At 43.6% G+C, this 22179-nt stretch overlaps 1 protein-coding gene across 1 annotated transcript in view; it reads right to left on the bottom strand.

The window, feature by feature from the left end:
- SEMA5A (semaphorin 5A) overlaps positions 1-22179 on the bottom strand; it is a 510735-nt gene that overhangs the window by 245928 nt on the left and 242628 nt on the right. The window contains exon 9 of the mRNA XM_019521077.1: positions 11869-12073. Coding sequence (XP_019376622.1) covers positions 11869-12073 — 205 coding nt within the window. The remainder of the gene's footprint in view (positions 1-11868; positions 12074-22179) is intronic.

Here is a 22179-nt window from a genome sequence, read left to right on the forward strand (position 1 = left end):
ATTACCCATTGTTTAGACAAAAGAATGTAATTTATGTTTAAGCATTAAAGATAAATGCATTATGGAAAAATCAATAATGCAAACAATCTATTAATTCAGCTTCCCCAAAGCTACATTTCATTGCAACAGTTCAAATGTTTATTGTGAAATTAGCAGAGACCAAGGCTACATAATGTCTGATGACTGCTGTTCATATGGCATTTATAATTGGACTGTTTTGATATGCACTGTTTTTGAAAGACTAACAAAGATAAACATGACAGAATATGCAAAGGCAATGTTTTCTACAGCTCCATTACAAAAGAACACTGTCAAAGCTGGAAAAAAAATGTACAGGGGATAGCTTTAGTATGTTTCAGATTTGCTTTGCAACTGAATAACACTACAACAGTGCACCCTCTAGTTCCATATACTGAACAAACACCTAGAGAATACAGTGACAGCATTATTAGTTACAAAGAAAGTTGGAACACTAGCTTCAAGAGTATCATGACTGTGATCCGGGTATCTTCTTTGTCTTTACGCCCAAGAAGGTATTGCCTTTATGCACAAATTGTATACTTAGCATTTGTGCAAACTGCAAGTCAAAGGTCACCATGTTATGAAGTCACAAAGCTGCAATAGCATCATTTTTAGTATTACTATCTTTGATTCATACTGGCAGAGCATCCAAGACAGGAGAGATGCTTTCTGAACACTGAAGAAAAAAGGCTGTGGCTCTGTCTCAAAGTCACTAGACAATCACTTTCAATGTCCTTTAAACTCTTAAAACTGCCAGTTTGAAAATGGGATCGTCACTGTGAGTGTGGTTAAGCACTGGAACAGACTACCCAGAGGGGCTTTTTATCTCCATCCTTGGAAGTTTTTAAGAAAAGGTTTAACAAATACTTGGCTGGGATGTTTTAGTCAGGGACAAGCCTTCATTAAGCAGGCAGTTGTATGGGGCCTTGGACAAAATGACCTCCTAAGGTCCCTTCCAACCCAAGATGAGTTTTTGTAAAGGTCAAGAGACCTCTAAATCTTGATAGTTTCCCTTTAAAAAGGACTATTTAAATAGTAGCCAGAATTCTGGTTTTGCTCCTAGACACGTCTACTGTAAAGATCAGTGAAGATTTATGTGGATTCCAGAGCAGACAGGAAATCATGTTCTGCTAAACCTGAAAACAATTAATTTGAGAGGGGAATGTCATGGTCTAATTCTCTAGGTAACTGAAGGTTAATGAGATACTCTCAAAGTTGTTAATGTGCATTACCGCTTTTCTTGTATCTGTTTACAAAGTCCACTTATGCATCTGTCTCTCTCACCTCAGGGCCTGCAATTTTTCCTTAAAATATATATTTTTAGTGAAAGTTTTTCTATAAATAAGTATCACTTCAAGAAAACCCATGCTATATCTTAGATACATAGATGAAGTCTTCATAATTTGGACCGAAACCATGCAGTCTCAGATTGATTTCCATAAAAAATTCAACAGTCATCACCCATCCATCAGACTATCTCTTAAATACTCTAACACCAGCATTTCCTTTTTGGACACCATGATCAGTATCCAAAATGGTAAAATACAAACCACCACATATAAGAAACCCATGGACCAATATACATATCTACACAGAACCGGCAATCACCCTAAACACACCAAGAAAGCTGTAATTTACAGCCAAGCTCTCTGACACCACTGAATCTGCACTGAGGAGAATACCTATAATCGCCACCTCACAAATTTCAAAAGGGCTTTCACCCAATGCGGACACTCCTCAAGACAGATGGATCGTTCTTTTGAAAGAACCACCTGGATACCACACAAATAAATGTTGCAGTGCAAAAAGAAAATCCCCATGTACTGCTCAGCATTAGTTATGACATGCCACCTTTCCCTGGAACCTACACAGAAAATACTCAAACAATTGCAACCAATACTAGAAGAAGATCAAATTCTTAAAGAGATCTGTCTGGAACCACCCAGCCTAGCCTTTAAACAAGCACCAAACCTCACCAACCTCATCACCAGAAGCAAACTCCTTAGGACCCAAACCATACCTAATGGATCCAGACCATGCCAGGACAAGAAATGCAAAACTTGCCAATATATGTCCACCACTGCCACAATAACTACATCCCATATGAGAGCCGACTAATTAGTTCTGCAGTAAAGCATGACAGTCTACATGTGGGCACAGTAAACTAATTAAACTGCTATAGGATAGTACTGCCAGTACAAGTACTATTCTATGGCAGAGTACTTATGTGCACTCAAACACACCTATAGATTGTGACCGGGGCTGACTGGGGCACAAGGGTACTAGGGTGCAGGGGCTGCCTGCTGGCTAGCCCTGCATTGTAGCACCCTTCACTCTAGCCAGCCCCTCCACTGCCCGCTGCTGCCACCCAGAGCCCAGGGATGACTCCCAGGGCTCCTACTCTGGGTCAGCTGCTCCTGGGCACATGTGAAGACTTCTCCAGAGTTTATTCAGTTACATTAATTTCACTTGTACATGTGCCCACTGTGTTAGAGGCTGGCCTAATTTCCTCCAAACTTTTACAGAGATTTTTCCTGAATTTCCTTTGCAAGACATAGAGGCAAAGAACATAAGGAGAGTCCAGTACTGAAATAATCATGCTGACTCTTTCGGCCACATTCAAATAAAACTGAGGAATAATTTTTCTGTCTAAAGCCAGCCCAGTCAAACTGACATGAGGTAAAATAAGGTGTGCAGGAACTCATGTACCTATTTTTCTGCATTTGATACCAGAACTATAAAATATTAACATTTGTACTTGAAATAGTAAAATGTACTTTGAAAGTAATAGTAGCTGCTAAATCCCAGAACATAGAATCACCTAGCAAGAAGCCTTGGCAAAGGTTTGGAGGTATCAGGTGACTGGGTTAATGCTTTTGTTGTTGCTAGTTTGTTTACTCTCATTCTCAAGTAGAAATATCTTTATTTAGTTCCTAATAAAAAAAAAAATGTTATTGAATATGGATCATACTGGCAGGGTCATCATCCTCTGCAAGGTCTGAATTTCAGCTAACAGGGTTATGTTATGTATATGGGGGGACAGAGAAGGTGTCTTCTTTTGACTATTTTCCATGTTCTACCAAGCATGCATATTTTGTTCCTGATGACAAAGGAAGCATGGAGTGTATTTGCATTCAATCCACCTGAGCCTAAGACAAATTACTTCTAAGAGACCACTGGTGCCTATACAGAATCAGCACTGCTCATTTTAAAACTCTATATTCTGTAAGCACTAGATAATGGATTCTGCTTACTAAAGTTACAGCACAGAACAAGTTACACAGCATGGACAAAAATCCATCCCACTTTATCCATCCTACTTGAGCTGACAATTGTTCGCTGAACTGTACAAGTATTTCTCCTCAGTGGAGGACAGGTCCAGGGAACCACTAATACTTTCCCTGGTGGGGAATGTACTTGCCACCTACAACATCCTTCACTAAAGGCTCTTAATGAAATTTGGTTGTAATGGCAAAGTCCACTTGTGGATCAGAGTAAAAGGACCCAACCTTCAGACCTGGCCATGGTGCCCCTGAGCAGCCCCGCTTGTCCTTCTTGCTCCACTCTGGTCTCACAGGTTGTCACCCTGCTGTTTTGCCTGCTATGTCATGATGGTGAAGTTATTATACAATTGAGACCACCCACAGAGACCAGCATAAGCTTCCTAGGTGCTTCACTTGGCCTTGCTTATCACTGGGCTCTCAGCTTCCCACCCAAGCAGGACACCTCTTCAGTTCTCAATCTGGACAGCATCACTTACGCCCTAGGATCAGGCCCCTCAGGGCAAAGTCCTTTTGGGCTCGGGCCCCAAGTTCCCCTTCCTTGCTTCACTGGGCCTCTGACCCTGCCTCTCAAACTGGCCTCTGGCTCTGCTTCTCAAGCACTCACCAAGACCTTACTAACCCTAATTGTGGCCTCCAGTATCTGCTATAGCCATGCCCATACCTTGTGGGTATATCTTAGGTGCCATTCACTGGACCCTCCAGTTCTGCACTAGTTTCCATTCACCCTGGCCCCTGTCTTAGCTTCCATTCACTGGCTTCAGTGCACTTGCTCTGGCTTTACCCTTTTGGCTCCAGTTTGCCTCCTATTCCAGCCCTTGCTGGGCTCAACATGCAGGGTACTTCTCAGACACCCTATTGCAGCCTCCAAACCACTCCTATAGCCACTCTGAAGCCTCTGGTTACAACTCAGATGCATATAATACATAACCACTTACCTCCCTATGGGCCTTTCTGCAGATCTCCTTCCTTCCTTTCCAGGAATTAGGGCCAGAATGCCTTTGTAGCCCCAAAGCTCTGCATATATCCTTAGCCTGGCTCTACCCCTTCCAGTCAGCCAGACCCCTGAAGTGCGTACTAGGGCTAACTGCCTTATCAGCCCTCTAACAGTCTGCTACCTACAGTTAGCAGACTGGCTGATTTGGGTTTACAGCCTAAGCCTTTATACCCATTTACCTTTGTTACCTATCTTCCCCTGGTCTGCTTACTTCTCTACAGCTGCCCAAACCAGACTTCAGGTCTTGGTGGCTGCACTTCTCTTCTTAAAGAAACAGGATCCCTGGACCCCTGTTACAATCAGTAACTTGCTAATGACTGAGAACAAAGTGTAGTTGTAAATGGTCAGTTCTCACAGTGGAGAGAGATATGTAGTGGAGTCCCCAAAGCTCTCTGCTGGGGTCTGTGCTGTTTAACAGAGTTTATGAATGATTTGGAAAAGGGGTGATATAACCAGGTCTGGGCTCCAAGAGTAGCTGGAATGCCCCTTGGCGGCTATGCAACCCTTACCCTGCTCCAGCTCTAGTGTACCCTCCCCTTCTCACTCACCTGCCACAACTTGATGTGCTTGTTTGACTGGAAGGGAGGCTGCCTAATGGGTCCTACAGTGAGCCACAGTTCCTCTACATGCCAGCTAGGTCTCCCAGGCCACATGTTAACCTTAAAGACTAATCACGGCCTTTGACCTCCCCTACAGCTAGGCCTATACCTCACAGGTGCTACCAATTAATGACTTCGGTGGGCACTTGGCCCCAAACTGATGGCAGGCCATCTCAAGCCTCTATACCCTTGTCAGGGCCTTAAGCTTCCTGGCACCAGCCCCTTGTCTCTCGCTGATTTCCTTAGCCTAGGCCTACCGTGTCTGACTTGGCTTCTGAGTTCCAGCCCTGGGCCACTGAATCCAGCTTTGTCTTTGCCCAGTCCTGGGCAATACACTTGCTGAGCCTGCATCAGCTCCTGAGCCCTGCTGGCTGTCATGCACATGACCTCCTGGCCCTGGCTGGGCCCTTCCTGAACACTGGGCCCCCCTGGCTCTTGCCCAAGTTGGGCTTCACCAGTTCTCTCTCTCTGGGCTTTGAAGTCACCCTCAGGCCTAACCCTAAGCCTTTAGCATGCCCTGAATCAAGACCCTTAGCTAGGCTCTAAACACTGCTTGTGCACCTGGCACCTCACTGTACACACCTCAGGTACCTCATCGCAGCCTCTGCACACTCACCTTTCAGCCACTCCCAGACCACTGGAAGAAACTGTAATCCAGGAGTAGGCCTTCTGCCAAACACAAACTAAGCCTCCCCTGGGTCCAAACATGAGCAATGGCTACCCTGCCTGCATAACAAGGTAATACCGCAGGTAATATTTCCCTGTGGGGCATCACCACTCGTTTCCCTTCCTCAAGATAGCCCTGGTACTAGCTAGGAGAGCCCCTATATTCCCCTTGCCTCTGCAGCCTCCAGGGTCAAACTGACCCTCCTGGTTCAGGGTCTCTGTTTATATCCTTCCCTGGCCTGCTAGTCAGGTGTCTCCTGATTCAGTTTGCTGGCTCAGCCTCAGGGTGACTTACTACTACTGTCTCATCTGTGCTCCTATCTCCTATGCAAGGCTCTAGCCCATGGTACTACTGCAGCATAGCTAATTCTGTGCTGAGTGCTTGCATCAGGTAAATCCCGAAGTACCTATTTTCTGGAAGTTCATAATAAGCAGTTTTCCCTGCCTGAGACTCTCTTTGTTGCTCTTTCACCCTTAGATTACTGAAGGCTTCTGTTACTTTGTTACAGATGAATAGCACAAAGTGACCAAGTTTGTAGATTATGCCAAAGCATTCAGGCTGATGAAAACCCAAACGGACTCTGAAGAACTACAGAAGGATCTCAAAAACTGAGGGAATGGACAACAAAATGGCAAAGGGAAGTTCAATGCTGCTAAGTCCAAAGTGATACATGTGGGGAAAAAATAACTTAACATGCAATTGGAATTATTCTGGATAGTTCTCTGAAAAGCGTCAGCCCAGTGCTCAGCAGCCATCAAAAAGCAAACAGGATGTTAGATAACAAGAAGGGAACTGAAAGCAAAACAGCATATGTCATTTTGCCACTATATTAATGGTACGCCCACACCTTGAACACTGGTTGTAGTTCTGGTCCATCCACCTCCAAAAGGATCTACATTTGATCTTATCCAAAAGGCTGAGAAGCAAACTAGAAAACATACAGAGAAGAGCAAAACAAATGATCAAGGACATGGAGAGATGTCCCTATGAGGAGAGACTAAACAGGCATGGACTTTTCAGCTTAGAGAAAACATGATTAAAGGGAAATATGGTCAAGGTTTATAAAATCATGAACAGTGTAGAGAAAGTAAATAGTTTTTACTTACTGTTTACCATTCCTCACAATAATAGAACTAAGGGGTATATAATTAAATTATTAGGGAGCAGCACTGAAACAAACAAAAGACAATTTTTTTTTACACCATGTGCAATTAGCTTGTGGTAATGACTTCCACAAGTTGTTGTAGGCACTGAGAATTTAACCAGGTTCAAAGGGGTATTGGACCAATGCATGCAGAATCAGTTATTAGACATGATAGGTAGTGGTACAACAGGGGCAGGCAATTATTTGTGCTGGACGGCCACTTAAGGAGTTTTGGTGAGCTATTGGGGGGCCACTGAGCCTGAGGAGGGAGGGCTGTGCCTAGGGTGGCCATCATAGGGGACATTCCGGTTTTCTGCTACTCTGTCCTCTATTCATACGAGACCCCACAGCTGTAAAACACATAATTGGGCATGTTATGTCCTCTATTTTTCTCTTCAAGAAAATTGGGGCAGGGGAGCATGGGTGTGTGCTACTGGTAGAGAAGGCAGGGGAGCCACCTGCTGCCAACAGAGCAACTGCTGTGGAGGGATCTTGGGAAGCGTTTCCCGTAGCATGTGCTCTGTGCATTATGAAGCCCAGGGCAGCACCTCCTTCAAGAGAAAAACAGAGGACATAAAGCTGCCTGGTTTTGTATCAATAGAGGGCAGAGGACAACCGGATTGTCCTCTATGATGGCCACCCTAGCTGTGCCCCACACTGCTCCACTCCACTCCACTCCAGCCACAGCCAGGCCAGGCAGCATGCAGACTCCTTCATTATCCCCCCCTCACTCCTTCCCTCCCCCAGATTTTAAGGTGATTTTGGCCCTTTGACCCAGTATTACTTCTGCTCTCCACTACTCACCCTCCAAATCAGTCTTGTTCCTCTGGTCCCCAGCAAAGCAGTACTGCCCTGAGTCCCCACCCACCATATCAATTCTGCCCTTCAGACCCCCTGCAGGACTCCAGTCCCTCCAGGCAGCAGGTACGAAAACAAACTTTCCTCTGTCTGTGCTGGAGGGGCAAGAAGAGAAGCCAACTATGTTACTCATTCAACCACGAGAGGGAGAAGGGAGTGGAGCCACTCGAAGCTGCTTTGGTCTCCTACCTTCCTCAACCCTTCCTATGAAAACAGTGATGAGGAGGGGCTTTTCCTGCTTTGCTGTGGAGCTGGTTTGAACTAACATGCTTCCTCTTCTGGTAAGGCACTAATCTGTTTGTTTTTTTCAGGCCTGTCAGCAGTCAATACAATTTGCAATATACGAGAAACCAGAGTAAACAAGCTAATGGTCTAACCTTGTCTTAAAATCTGTGACTTTTAAGATAACAGAGGTTATGGTCTCATCTCTGAGCACTCTTTCTCCATCTCTTGATACAGAGGAACTCTAGTTCACACCTCTGGATTAAAGAGAAGTCTATCATTCTCAGGGGAATGAAGCCAAGTACCTACAAGCTGTAAGGTGGCCAAGAAAGTACTTAGGGCATGGACATACAGCTTACAGCCAAATAAACAAGAGCAGGGATTAACAGTGTGTCACGTACCTCTCAGTGACCATCTGGGAGCACACTTTTATCCTGTGGTATAGGAAGGCTAACTCATGGTAGCTTATCTCTCTTTCACCAAAGTACCCTGCCATTGAGGGCTTGGCTACCATAGGTTAGCACTCATTTACTACAGGGTAAGAATGTGAGCTGGCCATTAGTGTGACAGAGCTGACATACAGTAGATCCCTACCTTCCTTTACATTAGAGCTGTCCAAATGGTGCTTAACATGCAGCCCACAGGCCCTGGGGCCTGGGAGCTGTGTGCCACTGTGCTCGTGGTGGGGCAGGGGAGCATGGGGTATGTGCTACTGGTGAAGTATGTGCTACTGGTGGAGAAGGCAGGGGGAGTCACATGCTGCCAACACAGCAACTGCTGTAGAGGGATCTTGGGAAGCGTTCCCCATAGCCCCTGGTCTGTGCATTATGAAGCCCAGGGCAGCACCTCCTGCAGCCCCCAGCTACACCAAAGTTAGACAGCCCTGCTTTAGAATCACAGTAATTTATTCATGTGCTCCTACCCCTATTTTGATCCAGGATATTGCACATGAAGAAAAGTAGCCAAATTATAAAAGGCATTATTCAAACACATAGAACTGTGACATTTACAGTACATAATAAGAAATCATTAGCAGTTTTATTACTCAGATCATCTGGACCTAATTTGATCCTTCTGCTCCCATTCATTTGCTGGTTTATGAACCCTAGAAGCAGGGAACCTAGTTAGCATTCCGTGTGGAAAGTATTCATCTACCATTTCATTGATGGAAAATAAAAGTTAATAAAAGTATCAGATTCACAGGACTTGAGCGCTGACCTTTGAAACACAGGGCAAACAGAGTCTGTTCCCCATGGCAACAGAGCCTTTCCTAAAACTATGGGGATTTACAGGTTTTAAATTTGCTACAGGAAGCCTCTGCTACGTTTCCAGGAATACACTGGAAACATGTCACAACTTAGAAAAACTGTTATTTAAAAATTCAAGCATTTCACACAATTTTTCCATATCTCAGGAATTCACAATATCCTAGTATGAATGATTTTGTGGCAATATATGGGAAAGCTCCCAGCCTACTCACCAACATCTATGCACCTGTGCAAGTTGATATGATCTACCTCTTTCAAACCAAATACCAAAACCAAAACTCTTTGCGTGAAGAAAGTTATAATAGGAAGAAAAGAACACGGCTCAATACTAATGCCTCATAGTTCAGATTTTCCCAGTTATGACACACCATGCACTCTGGTTCCAAATTCACCCTTGTTATAACTTACAAAATAGCCCTCCGGTGGAAATGGGACAATTTTAAAAACTAGTTTTGAAACATGACATACTAGCTAAAGGCAAACTGATAAGGCAAGGACTCTCTCTACCTGATCTCTGAGGTATATGAAAGCTTAAAAAAAATGAATATATTTAATGCAAAATTCATGTTTAAACGAAGCTGGACTCACTGTTAAAATTAACACTAAGACTCCATTTGTTAACTAGTTATATGCATACTTGTTCTTTCCTACCATATATGTTTAACATACAGCTATCACGGGATGTGTTAGGCAGGACTAAATCCTACAAGTCACCTACAGACTCCTGTAAGGGTCTTAGTGACTTCAATTTCTATTGAATTAATTGAGAGTTTTGGCTGAATAAAACTTCAGAGGATCTAGCCCTAATCTACCGCACAGAAGGTGCATAATATATATTTTAATGAGAGGATGGTTCATTAGCCAGTCTCAAAGACTTAAACCTCTGAATGCTCTTTTACCTAATCAAATGCAACAGAAAACACCATGAACAAAACTGAAAACCTGGAGACAATCAGGAATTATGAGAAATTACATTATGCTCAATGCTGCCATTATGATGCGATCAAATATCTCAGTGCAGCAATAGCAACCAAGTATGAAAACAATTCAAAATGTGTTTCTGTAAGCCTATTTCTATCAGGAGGGTTGTACAGTATAAACAACACTTAGTATGGCTATGATTCCACTTAAAATACTATAATTTACCAAACACTGGGTTGTTTTGACTATTCTTGGCCAAATCCTTGCGCTGTTATAATCTCTTAAAGGTTTTTATTTTGCTACATATGTTTCCAGAACAATGAGTAACCTTGCTGTGCTGTGGTAATACCCCAAGTAGCCTGGTCTCAGCTGACAATATAAGATCATAATATCTCCTAGTAATAGCCCAAAAGAAACAAGAGTCCTGCTAAAAGATGAGTTTATTGCTTGGATTCATAAGTAACACATTTTCTAGAGAAAGTTAAGCCATATATTGAAACACAGTCCTCCATAAAACAGTATGTTTTTCATCACAACCCTTAAAAAAGGAGGCTATAAAATGTATTGCTTTTATTAAGAAGCTGTAATTGTGGTGAAATATAACATGAGCCATTGATCCCACTCCTATTGAAATCAATGAGTGGTTTTCATCAACTTAAATGAAAGTAGGATAAAACCAATAGTTTTTAAATTCTCCATACTTGCTACTGTATTAGCCGTAAGAAAGAGGCAAAGATTGCAAACCACTGTTAACTACAGTAGTCCCTACTCATGCCTCTGGGACCAATTACATGAGGGCTAATTGTGTGAATGAAAGTTTACAAGTTGAGACTGTGCTTACTGTCACTAGTCTGTATCTGAATCTTGATCAGTGGCATAAAATAACCAGTGACCTGCTTCAAAAATACTCTGCAGTAAAAAATAGTTCAACCACTTTTTTAAAAGTTCAGGCAAAAGTTCGTTCTGTCCTAAAACCCTTACAGTCCAGGAAGTGACATTCTCAATGGAGGAATATTTTTCTTTCATTCCTAAACTTCAGGGTAAAAGGATAAGGATAGCAGGGGGTAAAAATTTCTAAGAATGAATTATTTAAACATGGCCTGTAAAAGAGAATAGACAGCAAATCTGTGCTGGCTGAAGAAGAGATGAAAATAGCCATAGTGATAATAATATTTGGCACTGATACAAAAATCTCCCATCCTAAAATTTTCTAAAGCTTTTTACAAACTATGAGCAAGGTCATACTCTAGACTGCAAGAATCAACACATTTCAAATTGAGTTTGTCCTTTTCATCTTGATGGGCTGGAGCCCCTGAGTTATTAAAACACTGAAAATTAACCTCTAGATATTGAGGGAGAACCTTGGTTTATAACATTTTGTTCAAAAGATCTACATGCCCAACACACCATTCCGCTGATCTGCTTTGGAAAAGATGAAAGGTCAAATGAATGCTGTCGAAATGACCAATCAGTTGCCCTAGGTGGTTTAGGTCAGTGGTGCTCATGGTTTTGGCCCCAGGGGCCAGAATCACAGATATCACACTTGTGTGCTGGGATTAGGCTCCAGGGGCCCACACACGGCCTCTGCTCAGGCAGGGTTGAGCTCCAGGGCCCTCTGCTGCCTTTGCCCAGCCAGGATCAGGTTCTAGGACTTGTGCTGCCCCCACCCAGCCCCCGTGCCCTAGGATCAGGCCCTGCATTGCCCTTTACACCCAATCTAGAGTTCAGGGCCATGGCCTACCACACTAGATGACATGGTGCCAAGGGCCAGATCTGTCCTGCATACTGGGAGTTAAGCACCCCTGGTTTAGGCAATTGAGACCTAATGTACTGACCACTGAAAAGGCTTCTTGACTTTCTACAGTTATCTTAGCACCGTTAAGCATATACCTGTGGCCAGATAGATGATATGAAAAAGCATTTCCTTGCCCTGCACCACGTCCACTGCCACATGAGAAAACCGGCTGTTATCTTCCATGAAGTAAGGAATCGGAATGACAGGCTGAACCACCTCATGCATTAGAATAAATTTTTGGGCATCTTGAAGATTCCTCTCAGTCAGATTCACATAGAGACCCTGGTCCATGGTACCACACTGCAAACACAGAAAAATAACATTTGTTCCCATCAATAACACATCTTCTCTGTTTGCATTACAGAAAAACAAAGTTCAACATGAAAGTCCTACATCTGTTTCATAGAATTCCAAAATTATGCCTCAGTTATGTGTTTTACAGCTGTCTGGGGTCTACAGAAAAAAATTGAGAGAGTTACACTTAAACAACACAGTCTAGAGTGGATGAGTCTCTAAAACAAAATGTCATCTTCATTTCTAGTGTGAGAGGTCAGCCTGAGCAAAAGCAAATGGGGCCATAATAATATCACATGAAGCTGTACCATAACTTCAGAAAAAAAGAAAAAGTTCAAAAGGTTAGTTTAATGTTCAGTGGTCTCATGAATATCAATATCAATGCAATCCTGAAGACATGACCAATCATGTCTTATTATCAGACCATAAAGGTCCACATGAAAAACATAGCATAGAAGAAGCTTACATGGAATTATTGCAGCTCCTAAAGGACTTCATATTCATAAAACAAAAAATGGACAAGGGGACCTAACAATAATATTTTAATCTGTGACAAATTAATATTTGCTTCAGAACTCTTTATATTATACAAAAGAAAACGACAAACATTTCCTCCAACCAACATAAAAAATTACAAAAGGGGCACTTCCTGCCATGAATAAACTGAGCAAAATACATGATGATTTTATTCTTATTATTGCTTTACCACTTCCCATTTTTCTGAATTATACAAAAATGGATACAGAAAGTGCTTATTTTAAGTGTGTGAGTGAGCAGCCACTCAAATGGAAAACGGACTAGCTATATATGAGATGAGAACACTATATTTGCAGCATGTATCTGGCATGTCAGCATTGTGCAAAGCGCATCATAGTCAGAATATTTTTACTGTATTGAAAAACCAAACCTATACTACGCCAGAAATGAGCTGAATCACAGCAGAGCCGAAATAACATGCTCTGCAGAAATTTCCCAGTTTCAGCTTTAAGTGTTGTTAGTTCAAACAGTTTGGGTTTCTCTGAATTTTCACAGCGGGTTGCATCTGAAGCATCAGACTAGTTCAAACTCCCAAAGTGAAGCTCAAAGGGAGCCCAAGTTCACAACTGCCAGCTCTTCCTTATGGGTTTAGGAAGGAGACAGAGGAAAAACAGTGGACTGGAGGAAGGGACCTTACCTTGCCACACCTTACAAGCATGCAGAAAGCTGGATCAAGGAAAAGCTAAAATGACCAAACTGACTGTTTCATAGTTTCTAGGGTCGGAAGGGACCTGAGCAGATCATCTAGTCCGACCCCCTGCCATGGCAGGAAAGAGTACTGGGGTCAAACGACCCCAGCAAGGTGTTCATCTAACCTCCTCTTAAAAACCCCCAGGGTAGGAGCCTGCACCACCTCTCTTGGAAGTTGGTTCCAGACCCTAGCCGCCCTGACCGTGAAATAGCGCCTCCTGATGTCTAACCTAAACCTACCCTCTGCCAGCTTGTGACCGTTATTCCTGGTCACTCCTGGCGGTGCTCGGGGGAACAGTGACTCCCCCAATGCCTGCTGATCCCCCCTGACTAGTTTATAACAGGCCACAAGATCCCCCCTCAGCCTTCTCTTTTGGAGGCTGAACAGGTTCAGGTCCCGTAGCCTCTCCTCATAGGGCCTGCCCTGCTGTCCCCTGATCATGCGAGTGGCCCTCCTCTGGACCCTCTCCATGCTGTCCACATCCCTCTTGAAGTGCGGCGCCCAGAACTGGACGCAGTACTCCAACTGCGGCCTGACCAGTGCCGCATAGAGGGGGAGGATCACCTCTTTTGACCTGCTTGAAATGCATCTGTGGATGCATGACAAGGTACGGTTGGCCTTCCTAACTGCCTCCCCACACTGCCGACCCATGTTCATCTTGGAGTCAATGATGACTCCAAGATCCTTTTCTGCCTCCGTGCTGACAAGAGGGGAGTTCCCCAACCTGTAGGTGTGGTGCCGGTTGTTCCTCCCCAGCTGTACAATATTGTAATCCTCAGCTGTACAATATTGTACTGATGAAAGCTCAGAGGCACTTCATTGTCTGGCCATCAAATTCAATACTGGGAAGCATCTTGTGGACCTGGTATTGAAAGCATAAATGATGTACTAGACTTGTTGAAGCTATGTGTGTGTACACCTCTCAGAAACCTAGGACACAGCATTTGATGCATCTAATTTAGTGTGAGCATAGTCAGCCTTCCCATTATATACTTCTGGCTGTTATTTATAACATTCTGACTAGTGTCAAGAATAAATCCACTGTGGAGCAATCTTTTAGATTATATGTCAAAAACCTTTGATCTTTTACCACAGACATAAATATACTACAGAAAACAGTATTCCTTTTCAGTAAGGAGATCAGGGGCTTCACCGAGAAATAAATCATTTGAGTGTCCAATGTGGGTTTTGAAGCTGCAGTGAGGCACTCTGAACTTACAAAAAGTGGTTAGCTCTAGCTCAGGGTACAGGGATAGCTTTTTGATGGATGCTGACATTTCAAATCTGTGAAGCATGGAGCCACATGCCCCACTTACAGCTAGCTGAATCTGCAGAGCAAAAGATTCATTTGAGCAAAGGTAGCCATTTGGCATCACTCGTGGCACATGGACATCTGTTAAAATCTACAGTTTAAGCATTTCTTCCAAAAGGGCAGGATGTAGCCCTAAGCCCTGGAAGTTGGCTGCAAAGCTGCCTGCACAAAATGGGATATGCTGCAATTTCATTTTGGCATGTACTGTACGATAAATGGTGGTGTTGTTTTTCATGTAAATTGCTGTAAACCATGTGGTTAAGTATCGACCATATAAAAAGAAAAAAATCTCAGTGCCCAGCAAATGGTCTGACTAGGAGATAAGGAACAAGTACGCATGAGAATAGGATTATGTATTAAGCCAGCAGGCTATTTTATACATCTAGCTCAATGCGACATCTTCACACTGAAACCACCACTAGCTTAAGACCTATATGTAAATATAACTTGCTTATTACACAGGATAGCTGAATACAGTGGTCTTCAGTCACTTCAGCTGAGGGCCAAACATTTCAAGAAGTTACAAGGCCCAGTCTGCAACTTGGGGCAGATATTATGCTCTGCTCTGCTTCCTTTACACCACTTAGGAAGCACAAAGGAAATGGAAACCACTCACAATTTCCAACTGCGGTTTCTACTTCATGAATGTAAATACTTTATACCTCCTACAAGAAGATATGCTAGGCCAGGGGTGTCAACCGGGGGTACACGTACCCCCAGGTGTACTTGAGAAGGCCCTAAGGGGTATGCGTGGGAAAGCGGGGACAGAGCGCTGCCACACATCATCCCGTGCTGCCCCACCACACCCCTACCTCCCTCCCCACCTCCTGCTCTGCGTCTGGTTGCTGGGGGTACACTGATCCAAAAAGGCTGAAAACTCCTGTGCTAGGTAATCAGAGGGACTTCTGTCAGGAGTGTTTCAAAATTCTAGAACTTGCATGTACAAGTAACACAGTAGATAGAAAGACACCATCTATGGAAGTATTTCAGTGAAGTTGATGCTTTAAGTCCTGATTTTATGTGGTTTCCATTTCTAGTTCTCTTGTCAGCGCCACCTGGTTGGTAACAATCTACTGGGAAGATAAGTGGGTCTTATTCTGCAGAACAATAAAGACCTGCATCTGTCCCTCTCTGCAAATTCCCTTTCATTTTGCAGAAGGTTTCACAAAATGACTCACCTGAAACTAATTGATTTGAACAAGATACAGTCAAATTTGTCAGTCCAATTTCGGAGGATTATATACTCTAGCTGATTGGTTTAAATCAGCACACTTTTCCAAAACCATTTCCTTTCTTTGCTAAGCCGAAACACAAATCCTTAGCAATAAGTATGTCAAGCAAATGGGCTTTGCAGGGTGGAGTAGGGTGCTCCTTATATCCACAGGGGTTAGGTTTAGTTGCTGCCTCAAAGCAGGTTAAACACTGCTAGGGTTCACCTACCCAATGGTGCCAGTCTAGCCCAGACAGGCCACACCCAAGCGTGTCACATTCACTTACTTCTGCATGCACATTCCATACCTGGAAATATTCTGGTGAAAGACTCCTGGAGTGTTTTCCAGCTTCTCTCAAGACTTGGTTTCTCCAGTGCACTTGAGGAGATGCTGGAACACCCCTGGGACAGCTTTTGTGGCATATGTCCATTTTTATTTTTAGCATATGTGCAGCAGCAGGTGAGTGGGGGGGTGCTTGGAGATATGTCTCCATCTAAGTGTAGACACGTCCTTTTTTGGGTCTATGCATCTTCTGCCCCCTGAAAGTTGCAGAAAGATGTTTCTAGACAAGGATTTAGCCAAATGCTTCTGTTCTTTGTCAGATAGCACTCTGTTTTTTGATTGCTTTGACACAAATGAACTGGACAAGAGAACCATAGCATGGTTACAAGGTCAGTGCTTGCCTCACACATAAACTCCTTCTTTCACTTTGATAGACTTGTAAATAGCAGAAGACTCAACCTGAGGCTTAATGGAGCTATGGGTCATAGAATCATAGAGAAACAGAGCCGGAAGGGACCTCCAGAAATCATCAAATCCAACACCCTGTCTGAGGCAGGATCATCCCTAACCAAACCATCCTATACAATCCACACTCTAAACTCTCCATAAGAGTACCACCAAACCTGACAAAACACAAGACATAACACCCTAACCAGCCATGGTTAAAGCAAGGGAACCATGGCAGCTAAAGTCCTGCCTCTATAAAAGGTTGTTAATCTATGTTCAAGAGACCCCAAGCAGAGGACCATGCCCCTTGCTACAGAGGAAGGCAAACCCCCCACACAGTCCATAACAATCTGACCATGGGGTAAAATTTCTTCCTGACCCCAAATATGGCAATTGGTCAACAAGGAACCTCTGGCTTTGGTATCAGCAAGAACAATGGCACACCCCAAACCCAGCCTTTGTTGCAGTCAACACCAAATGCCTCTGACAGAAGTTTAAAAATACCCTGAAACATGTAGCAGAAAGGTGGGAGAGTGGGGGAGGGGGGGGGACAACCAACACAGCCCAGAAGCATGGAGAATATCCATAGTAGAACACTGGCAGAGCCATGCCTAGATCATCATTGACCAGTGGCTGTCCAACTGCTACTTGAACACCTCCAGTGATGAAGAGTCCACAACTTCCCTAGGCAGTCTATTCAGTGCCTTACTATTCTAACAGTGAAGAAGTTTTTCCTGATACCCAATTTAACTAATTTTGCTGTGACTTCAAGCCATTAGTGCATATCCTCCTCCCTGCAGCCAGAGACAGAAGGTTCTTTCCTTCTCCTTTATAGCAGCAAATACTTGAAGGGCTATAACATCCCATCTTAAGAGCCTTTTCTGCAAGCTAAAAATACCTAGCTGCTTCAGCCCTTCCTCATATGACTTGCCTTCCAAGCCCTTTACCATTTTTGTTGCCTACCTCTGGACCTCTCTAATTTCTCCATGTCCTTTTTAAAGTGGGGAGCCCAGAACTGCACAAAATACTCCACACAAGGTCTAACCAGTGCTAAGGAGAAAAGCACTATTGCCTACTTTGTCATGTGCCTAATGCTTCTATTGATGTGTCCCAAAACCATATATCTGCCTTTTGTGCAGCAGCATCATGCTGTAGAGTCATATTGAGTCTGTAATCTTCCAAGACTCCTGAGTCCTTTTCCATAATGCTGCCGTCCAGCCAGATGTTATCCATTTTATTTTTGTGTTTTTCATTATTCCTCCCGAGGTGTAGCACCTTGCATTTGTCTGCACCGAACTTTGTTTTGTTAGTTCTAGTCCAACTTTCCAATCTCTTAAGATCCTTCTGAATGGTGATCACATTCTCCAATGTGTTTGCAATCCTTTCCAGTTTTGTGTTATCTGCTAACTTGCTTGAGAAGCTTTCTATTCTAGCATCCAAATTATTAACAAATACATTGAACAGCACTGCGCCAAGGACAGACCCCTGTGGGACTCCACTTGAAACCTCCGACCATTTTGACATGAACCTATTAATAATTACCCTTTGCTTATGGCTATTGAGCCAGTCACCTATCTACCTTATAGTATTTTTATCTAGCCCACATTTCTCAATTTTGTGTATAAGAAGGTAATGAAGGACCTTGCCAAAAGCCTTGCTGGAGTCCAAATACACTATATCCACTGTATTCCCATGAACCATCCAAGTATTCACTTTGTCAAAGAAGGAGATCAAGTTTATTTTACATGATTTATTTTTCATAAATCTATGCTCACTGCTTGAGATCAGCTTTTTCTCCTCCAGATGCTTCAAATGGCCTTCCTTAGGATATGCTCCAGTGAATCCCCTTCTTGTCTTGTTTAAAGAAGGTCACTATACTGGCCCTTTTCCAGTCTTCTAGTATGACTTCATAAAGATCATTGCCAAGGGCTACAAGATTTCATTTGCCAGTTCATTCAGTACCCTGCTGATTTGAATTCATTCAGACTCAACAAAATCTCTCTGACCATCTTTTGTTATCTCCTCCCTCACCTTGGTCCCTTCCGTATCCAGACAATCTTTATTAGGTGCCTGGCTTCAGTTTAATTTTTTTGTGAAGACAGGCAAAGTACCTGTTGAAGAGCTCCGTCTTATTTGCATCTTTGGTTAGGAGTTCCCCCTGGCTTGTTAACACAGGACCCACAGCTTCTTGGTCCTTCTCTTCTGGCCAACATACTTATAGAACCTCTTCTTGTTGTCCTTAACCTCCTTTGCCAGGCACAGCTCGTTCTTTATCTTTCCCTTCCTGATTTTGTCCCTGAAGGTTCTTGCTGTTTCCTAGTATGCGTCCTTGGTGAGCTGCCCATTCCGTCATTGCCTGTCTGCTTTCCTTTTGCTTTCAAAGCATTTTAAAACCTCTTTGGGCAGCGACATTTGTCTCCTGCCATTCTTCTTGTGCATCCATTGCACTGGGACAGTTATTTGTTGGAGTTCCAATATTGTGCCCCTTACAAGCTCCCAGCCCTCCTGGGTGCCTTTATTCTTCAATCCATCTTCCCATGACACCATGCCTATTAACTCTTTGAGTCAGAAAAATACATCTTTTTGAAATCTATCATACTAATTTTGTTGACCTCATGTTTTCCCTGTCTCAGGATCTGGAATTCTATTGTATCGTAATCACTTCCTCCCAAGTTACCCATCCACTTCACATCCACCATCCATTCCTTCCTGTTAGCCAGGACAAAACCCAAGACAGATGATCCCCTAGTTGTATCCTCCACTTTCTGGAACAGAAATTATCCTCCACACAAGATAGGAACTGGCTTGAAAGTTTATGTTTGGTTTCACTAATCTTCCAGTACGTATCCAGAAAATTGAAGTCTCCCATAGTTACAACCCCATAGCTTTTGGATAGATTTTTCATCTGCTTGAAGAGTGCATCATCTACCTCCTCCTCTTGATTTGGTGGCCTATAATAAATCCCAACCATGATATCATTGCTGCATCTTTCACTTTTCATCTTCACCCAAATTCATTCTGCTTTGTCATCATCTTCCTCCTGAACCAGGGAATAAATATTAGTGTTTTTCACATACAAGGCAACACCACCTTTTCTCTCGACCACATCCTTTTGAAATAGAGTGTAACCCTCATTGTTGACATACCAGTCATAACAGCTGTCCCACCAAGCCTCTGTAATGCAAATCAGATCATGGGTCTTTTCGTAAGCTACAGCTTCCAGCTCGCCTTGTTTATTCCTCATATGTCTTGCAATTGTATATATGCATTGGATATACTTTGCATTTTGACCTACTCACTTCCCTTTTGTAGCACTTGCTGCAGTCCTGTGGCTCTTTGGCCCTTTCCCAGAGTTAAGTTGCTTCTTTGAGTCCTTTCCCCACTGGACTTTGTGCTCTGCTGCTAGAGGGTTTTGATTACCATCCCCCATGGAACCTGATTTAAAGCCCTCCTTGCTAGGTTGGTCAAATGACGCCCAAAGATGCTCTTCCCCATTCTCATCAGAGGGATCCCATCTCTTGATAGCAGTCCTCCTCACAATAACATCTGTCCATTGTTGAGGAAGCTGAATCCTTCACATCAACACTGCCATCTCAGCCACAGGTTCACTTCCAGGATATGATAGTCTCTGTCTAGATCTTGCCTTCCATTGGAAGAATCTATGAGAACACCACTAGTGCTCCAAACTCCTTATTCCTCTTGCCAAGAGCCTCATAGTCACCTGATCTGCTCAGAGCAATTTCTGGCAGTATTGTTGCTGCCTACAAGGACAAGCAGTAAAAGGTAGTGATCCAAAGGATGAAAGAGCTTTGGTAGTCTCTCTGTGATATCCTGATTTCAGGCTCCAGGCAGCACACCTTCTGGGCCCCCAGATCTGTATGACAAATTGGTTTCTCTGTCCCCTACAGAAGTGAGTCAGACACCACCACTCTTCTCTTTCTTCTTGGTGCAGTGGTCCTGGAGCCCCTGTCCTTGGGGCCTTGCACTTCCTGCCCTCCTCTACCTCATGCCTGCAGATGTTCTCTGCCTTTTCCTCAGCAGTTTTACCATAGAGTGCTTGAAAGCAGTTGCTGACTTCAGTCTGCTGCTCTTCAATCCTGAGGACCCTACTTCTTTGAGTAGTCACATGAGGCTCCTACTGACACGCAGAGAGGCTGCTCCAATGTGCTGTAATTACAGCATGTCAGAGCAGACTCAGTTAACTGAGTCTGCTGGAGCATGGTAATTACTTCGCTCCAACAGACTCTGGTGTCATGTGTATCAGTATCCCCAACGAGCTTTACTTAAAGCACCCCCACTGCCATTTTTCAGCACAGGGATGCTCTAGGTACTTTAATTAGAGTGGCTCTTAGCTGCTCTAATAAAAGCACAGCCCCCCTCTCACCCCTCCTCACCCTCTGGCCACACACTCCCAGAGCATGTCTATAAATGCCCATGCTGGCTCTTTTCCTCATTGCCCTTTGGACTCTCTAGTACCAGCCTCTTGTAACTCATGTCCAAGTAATCTTCCTGGTCCCTGATGCAATGCAGCTTCTAATCTTTGAATCTTCTTCTCCGCTGCAGGCACCAGGTTTCACTTGGTGTAGCTGAAGTGTCCCTGACTCTGAGATGACCACAAACATAGTACTCCCCATGCGGGTCACAACAGCTGACCCAGACTCCATTTGTGCCTCCTTTGCTCCCTGGAGAACACCTACACTGGAAGGAGAAGGAAAACAAAAGAGTGAAGGGGAAAGACAGAAAAAAGACCACAACAACCTGCACACCAAACACCCAAACCAGGGCCCTTGCATGCACTCTCACACATTTGCACAGTCTCCTGCACCCTGGCTCCCTCCTTGGGCAAACTCCCTAAGCAAACTCCCTCTCTGTTTGCAGCCCTCTGTTTACTGTTCATACTGTTCACTGGGGGCTGCCTTTTGATTAGGTTTCCTATCCTAGCTTCAGCTCTTAGTTACCTAAACCAGCTCCACACAAAGCAAATCCTGTCACTTAGTCACTCCAGAAGGGAAAAGATAGAAAAGGGGGTAAAAAAGAGAGAGAGCGAGAGCATGAATAAAAGCAAACACTCACCACAGGGGAAAAAGTGGGGTGGGAGGAACCCCAAATACACACACCAGGCTCCAGGCAAACACTTTGGCACCGATCACCTACCCTAAGTCACTAGCATGGAGAGAAGCCTCATTTTTAGAATGCTTTGACACAGATGATCTGGACAAGAGAACCACGGCATGGTTATATTATGGCAGAAAGTCAGCGTTTGCCTCACATATAAACCCCTTTTTCTACTTTAATAGACTTGTAAATAGTAGAAAACTCAACCTGAGGCCTAATGGAGCTACAAGTCACAACATATCTACTTTCAAAACCTCAGTTACTTCATATTGCTCAAAGAGAACACACCTTGTGTACATAAAGTCTAATGAGACGGATGGGATTTTGATGTTTTAGTTGCTATAACACCATGCAAACGTGGAGACCAGATCCTCCAGTCAGCCTTGTGCACTCATGTAATCCCATAGAGCCTTACGAAAGAAAACATGGCTCTATCAAGGTTCATGAATCTATCTGCTTGGGTCCAAAGACAATCTGGTTTTCTTGCTTTTTTTTTTTTTTTTTTTTTTTTTTTTTT

The sequence above is a fragment of the Gavialis gangeticus genome, unplaced genomic scaffold (genome assembly GCF_001723915.1).
Source record: "Gavialis gangeticus isolate Ggan-Ray unplaced genomic scaffold, GavGan_comp1, whole genome shotgun sequence".
Taxonomy (NCBI): Eukaryota; Metazoa; Chordata; order Crocodylia; family Gavialidae; genus Gavialis; species Gavialis gangeticus.